This window comes from Callionymus lyra, chromosome 17 (genome assembly GCF_982586985.1).
Source record: "Callionymus lyra chromosome 17, fCalLyr1.hap1.1, whole genome shotgun sequence".
Classification (NCBI taxonomy): Eukaryota; Metazoa; Chordata; class Actinopteri; order Syngnathiformes; family Callionymidae; genus Callionymus; species Callionymus lyra.
This window is the reverse complement of record NC_141834.1, coordinates 11,228,187-11,244,443: the sequence shown is the minus strand read 5'-3', so window position 1 is coordinate 11,244,443 and position 16,257 is coordinate 11,228,187. Positions and strand designations below refer to the sequence as shown.

Genomic DNA, 16,257 nt, shown 5'->3' with positions numbered 1-16,257 from the left:
CATTCAAAATATGATTTAGTTCTATGATCTCAAAGTGATTTTGATTGATTGTATCCAAACATCTGGGACTTTGAACATCAGGGAGAGAGATGGTGTCACTGTGCCACAGACGCCGCCTGCCACTCTACTAAAAGTCGTTTAGCCTTTCTGTGAGTCTCTCTCTCCCTCACACATGCACACTTAAAGGCAGAAGGGTAACACAGCTTTGTTCTGCTCCTGCTCTCAGCTGTGTAGCTACCTCGCCCAGTTTGAATGTTTACAGTTTACTCCAGTGTTCAGGTTGACTTCAGTGCCTATGTTTTTAGTAGAAGAGAATTGTATGGCGCTTTATTTTAATAAATGAACACAGCACTAAACTTTGTTGTTGGTTGTTACTTTTTTTTTTAGATTTTGGCCGGGTCTGTCTCAACTACAACACAAAAAAGATTTACTATTGAGAAACAATCATGTAAATTCAAGTAGAATGTCATTTTTTCCCCCCCGAAAATGAAGCGCACAAACTCGATAAATATAAATGATTTATTCTTGGGGGAGCCTTCATTATCGGCTGGTTCACCAAGGTAGGCATTTGTTCTGGTCCGGCGGGTTCCGTCAGTTGTTAAAAATACGGAAACTCATTCTGATGACGTGATCCAGAGGCTGTTCTCCTCTCTTAACAGAGTGTCGAGAGCAGCCAGTTCCGCGTTTGGTGTCCCGGTGTTTCTGGGCGGGAGTGCCATGGAACGGAGCTTCTCGGCGCGTCGTCCTGGGAACCTACGGGGTCGCGAAACTATCGCCCCTGATGACGAGACATTTGGGGACATGTTTGAAGATCAGGATCGCCATGGAACGGACGCACCAACATGGAACCTTTTACGCGCGGGTTTTCTCGCCGTTCCGAGACCAGACGAGGGCGAGGAGCTACCGCTCCTGCTGGTCAGGCAGCTGGAGAGATGCGTGCCTTCACTGAGACTGGAGCTCTGGAGGTGTGTGTGGAGATCCTCAGGGCGTTCGGACGCGCCGGTGCGGGTGACTTTTTCGAACAAACGCGTGCTTCCCAGCGAGACGTCGCTAGTCTCTCATGTGTTCGACGCTGACCGAACGCTCGTCCACAAAATAATCCCAAACAATGAACTCGATACACTGTGGCTCAAAGCAACGACGTTACTACACCGTAAAGTCTGTGCAAAACAAGAAATAATCCATGAAATAATCGGTCAGCGTTTGTTCGAAAAAAGCACCCGCACCAGCGCTTTTTTGTTCGAAAAAGTGGTGTTGTCGATCTTTTTGTTAAAATTGTTTGTGTCTGTATATTTTGATCTTTAAATGTAAAATTGAATAAGAAAAAACGTGTCACTGGTTCAGCCTGCTCCCTGTGTGTGTGTGTGAGTGAGAGAGTGAAAGAATTCTGATCCAAGTCAGCGCCTCCGAAGCGCCGGTGAGGGTGCGGGCCTACGAAGGCGTCGGCGCTTGAGTCTTTCGGGCATCTTCCCGCATCCGAAAACCTATGTTTGTGCTTTAGAGAAGGTAAGAAACATTAAAACAGGGAAGTCTTAAAAGACCAACCCATAAGTGAAACCACTCCCACTTACCAGCAAACTTTCTTCCAAAGCTCAGTTGAACGTCTGGCAGCTGACAAGACAACAACGTCTGCCAAGAAGCACGTCTTCTTATGACCAAGAAATAGTTTCCACAGACACATGAACTCTCAGTCAAGTCACAGAAATTCAGAGAAAACAATCTTACACAGAGAATACCACAAATGAATGCCAACTTTACAAGTACAGCAGCAAGAAAAATTCTCCAAAGATCAAAATATAAATAAAAAAAAAAAATATATTTTAACAAAAAGACTGACAACATCACAACAACAGTATTTTACTAAAACACACCTTCAAGGATTGAGCCCAATCTTGGACACAACAGTGTAAACAGAGAAGTCGATCTGACGTCTCACAAGTCACATTTTCAACATGAAGGCTGAAGAAACCAAATCAAAACTACAGGCAGAGAAACACTTGGCAGACGTTGTTGTCTTGTCAGCTGCCAGACGTTCAACTGAGCTGTGGAAAAACGTTTGCTGGTTGGTGGGAGTGGTTTCATTAATGGGTTGGTCTTTTAAGACTTCATAGAATTTCTAGTTTAATTATGTGTGTGAGAGTGAAAGCATTCTGATCCAAGTCAGCGCCTCCGACGCGCCGGTGAGGGTGCTGGCCTACGAAAGCGTCGGCGAGTTTTTCAAGGATCTTCCCGCGTCGAAAATCATTAAATGTCCTTGGGCGTTGTCACTTATATCTATAAATAATGAACCCGGACGAGTGAGACGATCAAGTGAAAGATGGAGAACATTAAGGTCATTATCTCTGATGCTCTCTATGATTTGTCGAAGGATGACCTGGACAGGTTCTGCCACAGGCTCAGGAACCGCAGAGAGGAGCCGAAGGTCAGACGTAGGCAGGTGGAGAACAAGACCTACCTGGAAATAAGTGACCTGCTGGTCTCCACCTTCACTGAGGCTGGAGCTCTGAAGGTGTGTGTGGAGATCCTCAGGGGGATCGGATGCAACAACGAAGCAGAGTCGCTGGGTAAGAACGCCCTTCTCATTGGCGGTGTCCTCACCGGTTTTTTTTTGTTGTTGTTTTTTTTTTAAATTGCATTAGGAATGACGAATCAAAGAGTGCTAATAGCATGAGAACTAATGTAACCTCTAAGCACCTCACTCAGTGAGTCACAGGTGTCCAGCCAATGATAAGATACGGTTTACTTGCGCTACGCAGCCAATCATAGCACACAGCGCTAGTGTATTTGCCCGCCCATACACGATGTGGCACCTGCAGGTTAGCTTACTAACAGTGCGCCGATTGGTTGTCAATTTGATTGACATGCACAGCAGCCAATCTGACCTCCCGCCTCTTCCAGCGTACGCACGGCAACGTTAATATGAATCGAGAATAAAGAGAGCGAAACGTGCAGACTTCTTTTTTAAATAATATATCGAACAAAATAATGCGTGTTTTATTAAAATGTAAATAATCCACTGCTCGCCTCTGTCAATGCAGTATTATTGTTAATAACCGTTTATGTATAATATAAGCATTTAAACCGAAGCACATCTGAACTCATTTACAATATTTTGATTCATGTCAGACATGTTTAAAATGAGCAATTGTAAACTTTTAGTTTAAATTCATGTTTTCATTTCAGTGTTCGTCGAATCTACTTGAACAAAAAAAAGTAACTTCCCGAAAATGTTACTTTCACTATCGAACACGTGGCTCTAAAACGTCGAATAATATAATAAAAAACGCTAAAATTATAAAATGTAAATAATTATTGATCTTTAAAATACACTTTATTTTTTCAATGAACAGATTCAAGATTTTATTTTTGTCCCTGTGGGGCAATTGGTTTTGCTGCAGTTAAGACAAAAACAGTGACGCCCCTCAAAAGATAAATAACATAAAATATAAAAACATATACTAAGATACTGTGGGACGAGCTATAGGTGAGTTGGTGGGTCTGTCTGTACTGTGTGGAGTAAGTATTGAGATGGAAGAGGTGATGAATGAGTCTTTGAAGCGGTTTGTTTGGCTGTTGTTTGTCTGAGAACCAGAGGGAAGAAGCTTGTAGTACTTGAGTACTATCTGACATGATGGATTTTGCTTTCCTTAATACCTGGTTGTTGTAAAGATCAGTGAGTGTTTGCTGTTGTGAAATAATCGTACTGCTCGTGATCCTGATGAGTGAGATTTTTTTGGTTTGAGGTCAGTGGATGCAAACCAGCAGATAAACAAGAAGGTTCAAACAGACTTGATAAAAGGTTTGTAAAACATACTCATAAGAGTCAACCTTCAGTTTTGCAAAAAGCTTCCTCAGGCGAAACAGTCACTGCTGGCATTCCTTTATTATGACGTCAGTGTTTTGTGTGTCAGTCAGTTTGTTGTCAATAATATTTCTTCTTACAGGTTTTAATTACATCCTGCAGAGAGAAAGACAGTGAATGTGTGAGTCACAGAGACTCGACAGACTTCTTTTTAAAAGAGCAGTTTCATTACTGAAGTCACGCAGTAAAGTGTATTGTGTCTGCCAGCGCCATATCTGAGGTGAAGCCCTCGAGCCTCACTTTTGGAAGATCAGGTCCGATGGCGGTCCAGTGTAGAGGGGTTGTTAAATCGAAGCATGAAAGTCCCTGGTGTATTGACGCCTGTCAATTAGTTCTGAAATTCTCCTTCTCTTTTTTCAGGACAACACTTTGTGGACAAACGCCAGGTATCGCTGGTCCAGAGAGTGACCAACATCCCCCCGATTTTGGACGAGCTCCTGGCAGCGGTTGACAAGTTCCGCCACTGGTCCCTGAACCGCAGAGAGGAGCCGCAGGTCAGACGTAGGCAGGTGGAGAACAAGACCTACCTGGAAATAAGTGACCTGATGGTCTCGACCTTCATTGAGGCTGGAGCTCTGAAGGTGTGTGTGGAGATCCTCAGGGGGGTCGGATGCAACAACGAAGCAGAGTCACTGGGTAACATTCATCTTTGATCCAAGTCAGTGTTTGTCGAATCTAGTTGAACAAAAATCAACAATTAACTTCCCGAATACTATAAAAAAAAAAAACGTTAAAATTATAAAATGTATTTATCTGTCGTATATTCGAGATACAACGAACAATAGTAAGTGAAAATGTGTATTTAAAATATATACATATTTTTTAAATAAGAAAATATGTTTTGAAATTGAAGCGTATCTGATTTAATATAACACTAATTTAGTTCTGAAATTCTCCTTCTCTTTCTTCAGGTCAACACAAACACCAGGTATCTTTCAGCCAGAGAGTGATCAACATGCCCCCGATTTCGGACGAATTTCTGGCAGCGGGTGTCGTCTATGTAGGACGTAAAATGACTTATGTATAAATGTATAAATAAACATATAAATACGTAACACAATGTATAAATGTAAAAATGTATAAATAAATGTAAGAATAAATTACTTTTTTTGTCAAAGAATGGATCCATTTTACGTATAAATAGACATTTTGTCATTTTGACTTTTATTTATACATATTGTCTTTTATTTATTTAGGGATTTATACATTCTGACATTTTGTTGCCCGTATGTAAATAAAGTGGGCGGGTCGGACACCAGTCTAAGGCAGTGATTGGTTAAACTGGTTAAACTGGCGAAACAAACTAAAGCGATCGATGTCGATCTCAAAACATTCGCTCCTGCAGCAACTGGTCTAAAGCATCGACGCTGCACGAAGAGACGAAGAATCTCTTCTGGAATCTTAGCAAACAAACGTGATAAGTTGTCCCTGTTGTTCATGTGTATTCAAACCAACTATTTAGAAACTTCTGTTTCAGAGTCCTCATTCTGCCTTAAAAACAAACCTCACACATTGACACAAAGTCTCTAAAAACAAGTAGACAAATACACAACAACATCGTCGGCATACAATTAAATGTACATAGATGTAAATACACAAACATCTTGTTGTAACCAGTCCAGAGCTCTTGCTCATTCATTGTTTAAGTGAGATGTTTTCTGCACTTAATTGTAGTTAATTGCAGGTTGTACTGTTGTATTTTTACTTTTTTCTAACTGAACGTCGGTCCGTGAATATGTTCCTGACTTTTAACCAGTCAGTGTTATAGGGTTGAACAGTTATTTAGTTCCCCCTAGTGTTAGAACATTGAAATTGCAACAGTTTTTCCAGCAACAATATGAAACTATGTTTGTCGTTTTTTTGTTCCTACATGATTCACAAAGTACTCTCAGAATTTCCCCCATTACAGAAATGAATGCAACCGTCGTCTCTAGCTGATAAAGCAGTGTTAATTCATGTAGTGAATGTAGTTAAAATAAAATTACTTTTACTGTTAATACAATCACTTAAACAACGAATCGTACAACTAACAACACTGGTATTGCTAATATTAATATAAAGGTAAATGTTACAGCTAACACCACAGCAATGGAAACTATTATACACACTTTATTATTTCAATGTTATGATATTAAAAACATGATAATTTAACTATGCGTTCCCTAAGCTGCGGAGCACATAGCTACTGCTGCCATCTAGCGGAAATTTAAGTGCAACACAAAAAATAACTTTTTTCATTAAGTATTTACATGTAAATTGTAAATCCAAAATCGATTTTTTTTTTAAACACACTTTTTCGAAATATAAACCATGAAAATACGATTGTAGGAAGTGAAATATGATTTGAAAGCAAAAAAATAAATATCGGTACAGTATCGTGAAAAATGAACATTGCAATAGTAATTCACAATAATATGATCAACTTTAAATCAATGATGAATTTAACCACATTCTTTTTGAAACGATTTAAAAAATATATATAATTATTATTGTATTAGTAGTAGTAACGTTGTTGCTGCGAGTCACAGTGTATCAAGTTCATTGTTTGTTGGTGGACGAAGGTGGAAGTGGGCGTGTCCACACTTACTTCCCGGACGAGATAAAGTGAGACGATCAGGTGAAAGATGGCGAGCGTTAAGATCGCCATCTCTAGAGCTCTGGAGGATTTGTCGAAGGATGACCTGGACAAGTTCTGCCACTGGCTCCTGAACCGCCAAGGGCCGCCGCAGGTCAGACGTAGGCAGGTGGAGAACAAGAACTACCTGGAAATAAGTGACCTGCTGGTCTCCACCTTCACTGAGGCTGGAGCTCTGAAGGTGTGTGTGGAGATCCTCAGGGAGATCGGATGCAACAACGAAGCAGAGTCACTGGGTAACATTCATCTTTGATCTGTCAGTGTTTGTCGAATCTACTTGAACAAAAATCACTTCCCGAAAATTTTACTTTCACTATCGAACACATGGTTCTAAAACGTCAAATACTGTTAAAAAAAGGATTTATCTGTCGTATATTCAAGATACAACGAACAATAGTGAACTAAAAAAGTGTATTTATAATATTCATATATACATAAAAAAAAAAAAAGGAAATATGTTTTTAAATGGAAACGTATCTGATTGAATATAATAATAACACGATTTTGTTTGTTATGTATTATTTTTAATATAGGAGAAACTATATATTTTGATAATTTACAGTATATCATTATTTTTCGTTTGTTTAAATGGATATATGCTTTACAAGTGTGTATTTATAACGGTACCGTTTATACCTTAATATGTTGTAGTTACTATGTCATTATATGTTATTATTTAACTTACAAAGATAATCTGAAAACACAAACTCGCCAATAAAATAATATAAGTAAAGTAACGTTAAATGTTTAGAATTGCAGTTTTTTTAATCTTGTTTACAAATAATTAAATGATCAGAATTTCACGGTTTGAAAGAATAACTACAGTTTTTACTAAGCGTCTAAATTTAATTTGTTCTGAACACATCTCTATACATTTATTTACAGTCAATATGAATTGATCTAAACAAGAAACAAGATGCTATTTTTACTTCTTTCAAATAAATGTTATTGTGATTTAATTATTTTGCATCATCAGCTTGTGTTTCAGTTAAGATGCTTCCATCAGGAGCGTGTGCTGCTGCAGATCGTGAGTTGAATAGAAAGAATAATGATAGTCTAAAGTGCTTCAATTAATCTTAGTTCTGAAATTCTCCTTCTCTTTCTTCAGGTCAACACTTTGTGGACAAACACCGACTGCATCTGACCCGGAGAGTGACCAACATCCCCCCGATTTTGGACGAGCTCCTGGACAGACGTGTCATCCATCAAGAGTGTTACAATGAAATCATGGCCGTTCCGACCAGTGAGGCGAGGATGAGGAAGATCTACTCCACTGCCCTCTGTTCCGGCGGCGACGAAGCCAAAAATATCTTCTTGGAGATCCTGGAGAAAAACGAGGAGTACCTCATCGCCGACTTGAGGAAATAGTTCGAAACCAACAAATCATTTAATTTCTCGATGAAACATTTTTTATAAATGTGTAGCTTTTTCTTGAACTACTTGTGTCTGTGGAAACCATTCATTTTCTTTCTGTATATGTATTTATAGAGTACAAAAAGTAGAATATAGAAGTGAGTATTCATGAAGCTAAACATTTGTCAACCTCCCACTGGTCCACTCAGGCAATATCTTGAACACAATAGTTTATAATGGGCGTTCAAAGTGATCATTGATGGCGGTAAAGTATAATAATACTGTAATTATCTCAACTGAAGATGCCGAACGACTGTTAAAATAATTAAATTATTAAAGTGAATATTAGATCGTTTAGATGTATGTGTTAATTCCTATAATTTATATATGCAACGCGTTGCTTCCTGATTCACACTCCATACCAGTAGGAGGCGGTATTGCACCACAACACATCACCTTTCGCTCTGAGGCAGATGCGCTGGCGGACAGGTGAGCTATTTGGCGCCAATTTAATTTCCTGGTATCAGGAACGGAGCCAGACAACACAATGAAACGTAGACGACATGTTGGAGTTGGTCGAGTAGCAAGGTAAGTTAAAATGATTTCATTGTGTGGTCCGTGTACCTTCCATTTATTCTGTATTGCGTGCGTAAGTTTCATGGCTGGTGACGTCATATTTATTGGAACTTTACAGCGTTTCTTATCTTATTTATGCCCATGTATCCAACAACATATTAAAAGGTATCATCAACATCCTTCTTCATATCAGCATCCTTCATATCAGCATCCTTCCTGTGTCTAAATAAAATTTACTGTAAACAAAAGTGTACAACACACATTTAATTTAAGTTGAATGAAGTAAACACGCGACGAATATCCGACCTTTGTTTACTTCATTAGTATTTTATTCACAAAGCTATTGTGAAATGGATCATAGATAAATGTTTGGACAAAGAATAATTTAATCTAAATATTAACTTTGACTAACTGTTTGATACAAACAAGTTATTTGGTTGAAAATAAACGAAAAATAATTAGCTTCATTAGTTATTCCTAAAATAGCATTTGATGATGTACAACATATTATGTTTTATCAACGCTCGTAGTTAATTCATTTTCAATTAAGTTCATTTTCTATATACATTACTACCATCTAGTGGCCTTTGAGTATAACTACATCGATTATTCTAACCTATAAAAATCAACATTTTTATAGGTTATATAATACAGAATAGTCCAACTATAGTACAATTACTGTATGCAGACATGAAAACAGACATATTTAGTGTGTACAAGAACACAATCACATTTATTTATATTAACACATCATCATAATAAATAAAACAACTTCTGTAAATAAACAACTGTCTTGGTTCTAATGTTTTGCAACATTGTATCCTCCAATTTTCCATGGGCAGGAAGACGAGGGATGAGAGGCTTCGATGCCCAGTGTTGATGCCTAACAGAAGAGTGGATAATATGCATTTAATTAGACAAACCTCAAAAACAAACCAAGGATTGATGCAACTAACATACTTTTTAATACGCGCAAAAGGCAAAATCCTGGATGTGGGTCTCCACAAGAGTCATTACATCACCAGCCATGAACTTATTGCACGACACTGTACCTTTACTTCCTGTTACAAGAATAATCTGCGCAGATTGAAGATGTGCACAATTAAAATGGAAATATAGAAACTCAAGGCCTTTTTTCGAAAGTGTATTGGTTTTTAAAAAAGATCCTCTTACATTAAATTTCCAGTTTTAGTTTCAAAAATCAACCGCAACAGAGTTTGAACCAAAACATTTGGTCATCTTGTCCTGATAAATGATGAATGGTATGTATCTTTATAACTCCTTAACTACAATTCCGATGGACACCACATTTATGTAACTTATGAAGGACCTCCTTATCATGTTCTACACTTGTTAGTTTTTCAAATTCACCTTTGAAATCTTTATGTTAATATTAACAGCCTAATCGGTGGGAGCAGCCGCCACCGCTACATGTATTACTTTTTCAAATTTCCCTTAGAAATAGTTTAAAGACATGTTTTGTTATAACTACCAAAAACTTGATGGTCACTGAAGAGAGATTTGAAAAAGTAACTAGTGTAGTAACATGATATAGAGTTCCGTTACAAATTACATATATTTGGTGACTTTTCGTTGTAGTTGAGCTTTTATAACAATGTTTATGAAATATTGAATTAAAAAAAATACTTCAAAACATAATTTCCATTCATGCGGTTTCCCAGTCAGAACATATACTATGACCAGACAGCCGACCAAATGACCTTCGGAGTGGAGGAAGAGGTTTGGCTCTGTAGGCATCATTCAAGAGAATAAAGAAGGTCAATTGTCATGTTATTCCTGGTTGAAAGTAGGCAGAGTAGAGTCCAGGTTGGTAAGATTAAAATCCCTAGAGATGATGATAAAAGCGTCAGGACTTTGATTCTGAAGTCTGATGTCATTGTGTGGATCTTCTCACAGGCAGATGAAGCCACAGCACTAAGAGGAATGTAAACACGCAACGCGATCTTGTGACTGATCTCGCGTGGTAGATAGTATGGGCGCAGGCTGACAGCCAACAGTTCTAAATCCTGACACTTCCGGACTACACTAGCATTTATTCATGTACATGATTATAATCTATGTAAAAAAGTATAATAAATTATAATTATATACATTGCTGCTGGGCCACTGGAGAGGCTGCCATTCTCTTCGGTGTCCTGTGATGCATGGCTCTGCCTCCCCTGACAGGATGACCCTTGGTTTTGAGGGCCAGCTTTGAGGATTAAGCTTGGGGATTGATTTTGAGGACCAAGGCAGAAGAGTGAGTTGGCACCATTGTTTTAAAACAATGGAGGAACATAACATGCCACTAATGGAAGATCACTGTATCGCCTCATCGCTAAGATGCTTTATTCCTATTTCCTGGAATTCTCCCCTTTCTTTAGCGAAACACTTTGTGGACAAACACCGACTGCATCTGACCCTCGATTTTGGACGAGCTCCTGGACAAAGGTGTCATCCAGCAAGAGCGTTACAACGAAATCATGAGCATTACGACCCCGGAGGAGAGGATGAGGAAGATCTATTCCACTGCTCTCTGGTCCGGCGTTGACGAGGCCAAAAAGGTTTTCCTGACGGCTCTGGAAGAAAACGAACCATTCCTCATCGCTGACTTGAGGAAAAATGAAAAAGGCAGTGTGGATCGGCAGCACACCCGGCTGCATGGGCGGGCATTGGGGGGCAGTGCCCCGCCCCCAGAGTGAGCCGTGCCCACCCTGGCAGGAGGCTTATTCTTTTACATCAAAGTGGCCAACCCTCGCCAGCCAATAACAGGTGATGTAAATGTACAATGTTGTGGCTCAACTCTTTAGTTATTTTCATGTGAGAACACACAACAACACTAACAGCAATCCGGGACTCAAAATATTTTTGTTTATTATCTTCTTCGATCTCTCAACACACATCCATCAATGTCAAGAGAACAGCACATCCAAGTGGCCATTAGGTTCCACTACAGTTATTGTTATCATTTGACATTAATGGTTACAGTTGCTTATAGAGTCAGTAATTGGTTTTGGTTTTCAGTATGGACATCCGGAATTTCTTCCGAACAAATAAGCTGACAAGAAAAAGTAATAACGAGAGCGAACAGGAAGCAGCGGCATCTATTTCTTCTGAAAACATAAGCACTGAAGTTAACCTGAACACTGGAGTGAACATTCTTTTAGTTACTGGTTTCCACGACTGGAAGCATGCTATTGAAAGGGGAAATGGACTAAACCAGCATGCTGAATCCAAAGAGCACCTGACTTATGAGGCCACGTGGAGGGACAAGGAAAGACGGCTTCACACAAATAAAGAAATATCAACACTGATCAACTGCAGCGCAACAGATATTATCTGTCTGCAATTATTGATGTTGTGGAGTTCCCTGCTGTGAACCAACTGCCATTTAGAGGTGACCATGATGCATATGGTGCTGTGAATGAGGATGGATATGGGCTATTTTTGTCTTTGTTTGAGTTTTCACTAAGAAAAGATTAAGAATTAGCAAATATTGCAAAAACGATTCCTCACAACTTACACAAGCCATGACATTCAAAATAGCATAATAACTGTAATGAGTGCTTTATTAAGAGAGTACATTGTGAAGGAAGTTGGTGAATCATTCTACACGTTAAAAGTGGATGGAACCAGAGACCCAACAGAGAGAATATATCCATCGTTCCCCGCTTTGTGAACGAACACTGCGAAGCAACTGAGCGCCTCCTTACTATAGCCACTGCAGACCGGGGAGACGCAGTTACATTGACTGACACGATATTACAAGAACTCACAACAGCTGGCCTGAGCCCTGAGAAAATCATCAGTCAGGTATATGATGGGGCCTCGCTTATGTCAGGTAAACATGGAGGGGTACGGAAACTGCTGCAGCAAAAACTGGACAGAGAGATACCGTATGAATAGAATAGAATAGAATAGAAAGGCTTTATTCATCCCCAGAGGGGAAACACACTTTCACAACAGCGCAGTTGGAAGAAAATAAAGTGCAAGGAGAAAGAAATAGTACAAGAGATAATACAAAATAAAATAAAAACGATCTTAAAAATATACAAATTATTTACAAAATTAGAAATTGACACTATTAACAAAATAAAATAGAATAAAAAATAAAATAAAATAGAAATAAAAAACGGAAAAAAAATAAAATAAAAAGCACACAAGAAGAAAAACACGCTACGGATTAGCATCAGGATATTTAAAGTAGAGAGTTAAATATCCTGACACCAGTTGGGATGAAGGACCTTCTATAACGCTCCGTCCTACACTGGGGGTGCCTGAGCCTGCCACTGAAGGAGCTGGCCAGCTCCTCCACGGTCAGGTGCAGTGGGTGGAGAGCGTTGTCCCTGATGGAGGAGAGTCTGGAGAGTGTCCTCCTCTCTCCCACCTCCTCCACCGAGTCCAGCGAGCGGCCCAGGACAGAGCCTCGTGACCAGCCTGTTCAGTCTCTTCCTGTCCCGGTCCGTGCTGCCTGCTCCCCAGCAGACCACAGCGTAGTGGATAGCAGAGGCTACCACAGAGTCATAAAAGGTCCTTAAAAGTGGTCTGCACACTCCGAAGGACCTCAGTCTCCCCAGGAGGTGGAGGCGACTTCGGCCCTTCTTGTACACGGCGTTGATATGTGTGGACCAGTTCAGTTTATTGTTGAGGTGAACACCCAGGTATTTGAAGCTGTCCACCAGCTCAATGTCCGAGCCCTGGATGCTCACCGGTTGATGTGGTGGGGACTTTTTCCTGAAGTCAATCACCATCTCCCTTGTCTTACCGGTGTTTAAGCAAAGGTAGTTGCTCTCACACCAGTCAACAAAGTCCTTGATGACTGACCTGTACTCCAGCTCGCCCCCCCCAGACACGCAGCCCACAATGGCCGAGTCGTCAGAAAACTTCTGGAGGTGACAGCTGCTGGAGTCATAGGTAAAGTCCGCCGTGTAGAGGGAAAAAAGGAAAGGTGACAGCACTGTCCCTTGAGGCACCCCGGTGCTGCAGATGGTCACCTCAGACCTGCAGTCCTGCAGCCTCACATACTGCGGCCTGTTGGTGAGGTAGTCCATCGTCCATGCTGCCAGCTGTGTCCCAACTCCTGCGTCCTCCATCTTCTTCCTTAGCAGCGCCGGCTGGATGGTGTTGAAAGCACTTGAGAAGTCAAAAAACATGACTCTCACAGTGCTACCGGCGGCTTCCAGATGAGTCAGTGCCCGGTGCTGCAGGTAGATGACGGCGTCGTCCACCCCCATCTTTGGCCTGTAGGCGAACTGCAGCGGATCCAACGCAGAGCTCACCGTCGTGCGTAGCTCGCGGAGTACCAGCCTCTCCAAGGTCTTCATCAGATGGGAGGTCAGGGCGACTGGTCTGAAGTGGCTCGGCTCCTTCGCGTGTACCGCCTTGGGAACCGGAACCACACAGGAGGTCTTCCACTGGACCGGGACCTTCTCCAGTTTGAGGCTCAGGTTGAAGATGTGTGTGACCAACTCACAAAGTTGATCAGCACAATCCCTGAGCAGTCTGGGGCTGAGTCCATCTGGTCCAGCAGCTTTCCTGATCTTCAGTCGCCTTAATTCTCTCCTCACCTGTTCCGATGTAACAGAGAGAGGTGGCTGTGGGGGGTTGGGCAGCTGAGGCAGTAGGGCTTGTTGGGGTGGAGAAAGGTGGCTTGGAGGTGAGAACAGTTGGGGGGAGGGGGCTGAAGCAGGGGAAAAACAGCTTTGTGAAGAGTGAGGGGCAGAGGTGGAGGGGGGAGGGGGGCCCTGATCAAACCGGTCGAAATACTGGTTCAGTTCAGTGGCCCATCTTTGGTCTCCCCCTGCTGTGGCTCTGGCTCCACTCTGGCCATGACCTGAGATGTTCTTCAGGCCTTTCCACACATCCCTAGTGTTGCCCTGCGCCAGTTGCTCCTCCAGTTTCCCCTTGTATTCGTCCTTGGCCATCCTGATCGCCTTCTTGAGTTCACGCTGGACCTCCTTAAGCTCCTCTCTGCTCCCTGAAGCAAACACCCTCTTCTTGTTCAGCAGAACTTGAAGTTGAGGGGTCACCCATGGCTTGGTGTTGGCAAAGCACCGCACCTTGCGGGTCGGTGTGACGTTGCCCTCACAGAACTTTATATAATCTGTGGAATGGTCATTGAAGGTGTCGATGTCATCACCATGAGAGAACACGCTCCAGTCTGTAGACTCAAAGCAGTCTCTCAGCCTCTCCTTGGCTTCATCATTCCACATCTTAACAGTTCTTTTCTGTGCAGGCTGTCTCCTCACCATGGGAGTGTATTCAGGTCGCAGACGTATCAGGTTGTGATCAGAGCGGCCGAGGGGGGGCAGGGCGGTGGAGGTGTAGGCACCTTTTACATTTGCATATAAAAGGTCCAGAGTCTTGTCCTCCCGGGTGTGGCACTTCACGTATTGTGTGAAGGTGGGAAGAATGGAGGAAAGTGAGGCATGGTTGAAATCTCCGTTAATGAGCAGGAGAGAGTTCGGGTGTTTGAGCTGCAGGTCCGACACTGAGGCGCTCAGCCTCTCGCTCGCTGTGGCTGCGTCCGCAGAGGGAGGAATGTAAACAGTGAACACAATCACATGTGAGAACTCCCTCGGGATGTAATACGGGCGGATGACCACCGCAACGAACTCTATGTCCTTAGTGCACACTTGTTCTTTAATGGAGACATGAGCGGGATCACTCCATCTCTCATTAATAAACACCGCCACTCCTCCTCCTCTCCTCTTTCCATCCATGTCCCGGTCCGCACGCACCATCTTGAACCCCTCCAGGGAAACAACAGAGTCTGGGATCTTCTCCGTCAGCCAGGTCTCCGTGAAACATAGAAGGCTGCTCTCCCGGAAGTCTCTCTGATGCCGGGTCAGCGCAGCAAGCTCGTCCGTTTTATTCACAATCGAACGTACATTTCCCATGATGATCGATGGAATAAAGGGACGGAACCTACGTTTCTTCTCTTGTTTCGAAGGTGCGGGCCTACGGAGGCGCCTGCCGCTTGAGTCTCCCCGGAAATTGAATTCGTTTTGTGATAATGTTCAGGCCAGCAGAGAAGGCCCTGCTTCTTCCACAGCTCAGTTGAACGCCTGGCAGCTGACAAGACAACTGTAGTGATATGTAGTCACAAATAAACAAGCGTGGAATATCCGTGTAGGAGCTTTATTTACACACGTCTTTAGCCGTAGCTTCGGACCAAGAACAACACACACGTCACTCCCGATGTATCCATGCGCCGTGCGATATAGAAAACATAGTCCCTTAACACCACAACAACAACGTCTGCCAGGGGCGCGCAACACGTCTGCCAGGTGTTTCTCTGCCTGTAGTTTTGATTTGGTTTCTTCAGCCTTCATGTTGAAAATGTGACTTGTGAGACGTCAGATCGACTTCTCTGTTTACACTGTTGTGTCACTGCGTCTAAGCTAAGAAACATTGACATAGTTTCTCTTTTGTATACGGTTGACTGCAAGTTAAGAGCTTTTCTGATGTTGTCAGTACCTTGTCTGTTTTTAATAAAATCTGTCTGATCCGGCTTTATTAATTTATGAATATATTTCTGTATCCTGTTTGATATAATAGATTTCAGAATTTTAAGATCAACACAGAGGAGGCTAATAGGTAGATATGAGGCACATAAAGTTGGGTCTTTATTTTCCTTGTAAATTACGCTTATCAATGCCTCTGACCATGAACCTGGTGGATCTCCCTTAGTCAAGGAATAGTTATAGATTCGGCAGAGAACTGGACATAACTCACTGATTAATGTTTTATAGTATTCGGCAGGTGTGGTGTTTCCGCCTGAACACTAGGCGCTAGTGAATGATTGATGTAGAGATGAAGCGAGAGTGAA

At 41.8% G+C, this 16,257-nt stretch overlaps 2 protein-coding genes across 3 annotated transcripts; both read left to right on the top strand.

Moving 5' to 3' along the window:
- The first annotated feature begins 1,370 nt into the window (after nt 1-1,370).
- LOC148062426 (apoptosis-associated speck-like protein containing a CARD) lies at nt 1,371-4,916 on the top strand. Of its 2 annotated transcripts, XR_015709218.1 has the most exons (4): nt 1,371-1,506; nt 2,369-2,564; nt 4,223-4,498; nt 4,774-4,916. XR_015709218.1 is itself a non-coding variant. In XM_087779129.1 (3 exons), the coding sequence occupies exons 1-3, from the start codon at nt 2,318-2,320 to the stop codon at nt 4,887-4,889; spliced, it is 639 nt and encodes a 212-aa protein (XP_087635255.1). In that variant the 5' UTR covers nt 2,103-2,317; the 3' UTR covers nt 4,890-4,916. The 2 variants fall into 2 exon arrangements, 1 of the variants encoding a protein (XP_087635255.1); XM_087779129.1 differs by lacking the exon at nt 1,371-1,506 and having other exon boundaries at nt 2,103-2,564.
- A 1,534-nt stretch (nt 4,917-6,450) lies between these two features.
- LOC148062425 (apoptosis-associated speck-like protein containing a CARD) lies at nt 6,451-8,205 on the top strand. The gene is made up of 3 exons (XM_087779130.1): nt 6,451-6,733; nt 7,474-7,524; nt 7,606-8,205. Exons 1-3 carry the CDS (start codon nt 6,487-6,489, stop codon nt 7,863-7,865), a joined length of 558 nt encoding a protein of 185 aa, XP_087635256.1. The 5' UTR covers nt 6,451-6,486; the 3' UTR covers nt 7,866-8,205.
- Nucleotides 8,206-16,257: the final 8,052 nt, after the last annotated feature.

Excerpts from the sequence above, each read along its gene's own strand:
- LOC148062425 (XM_087779130.1), top strand. The coding sequence starts at position 6,487 with ATGGCGAGCGTTAAGATCGCCATCTCTAGAGCTCTGGAGGATTTGTCG. Across the intron at positions 6,734-7,473 it reads CAACGAAGCAGAGTCACTGG|CTTGTGTTTCAGTTAAGATG; the intron begins GTAACATTCATC and ends TTGCATCATCAG. Across the intron at positions 7,525-7,605 it reads AGCGTGTGCTGCTGCAGATC|GTCAACACTTTGTGGACAAA; the intron begins GTGAGTTGAATA and ends CTCTTTCTTCAG.
- LOC148062426 (XM_087779129.1), top strand. The coding sequence starts at position 2,318 with ATGGAGAACATTAAGGTCATTATCTCTGATGCTCTCTATGATTTGTCG. Across the intron at positions 2,565-4,222 it reads CAACGAAGCAGAGTCGCTGG|GACAACACTTTGTGGACAAA; the intron begins GTAAGAACGCCC and ends CTCTTTTTTCAG. Across the intron at positions 4,499-4,773 it reads CAACGAAGCAGAGTCACTGG|GTCAACACAAACACCAGGTA; the intron begins GTAACATTCATC and ends CTCTTTCTTCAG.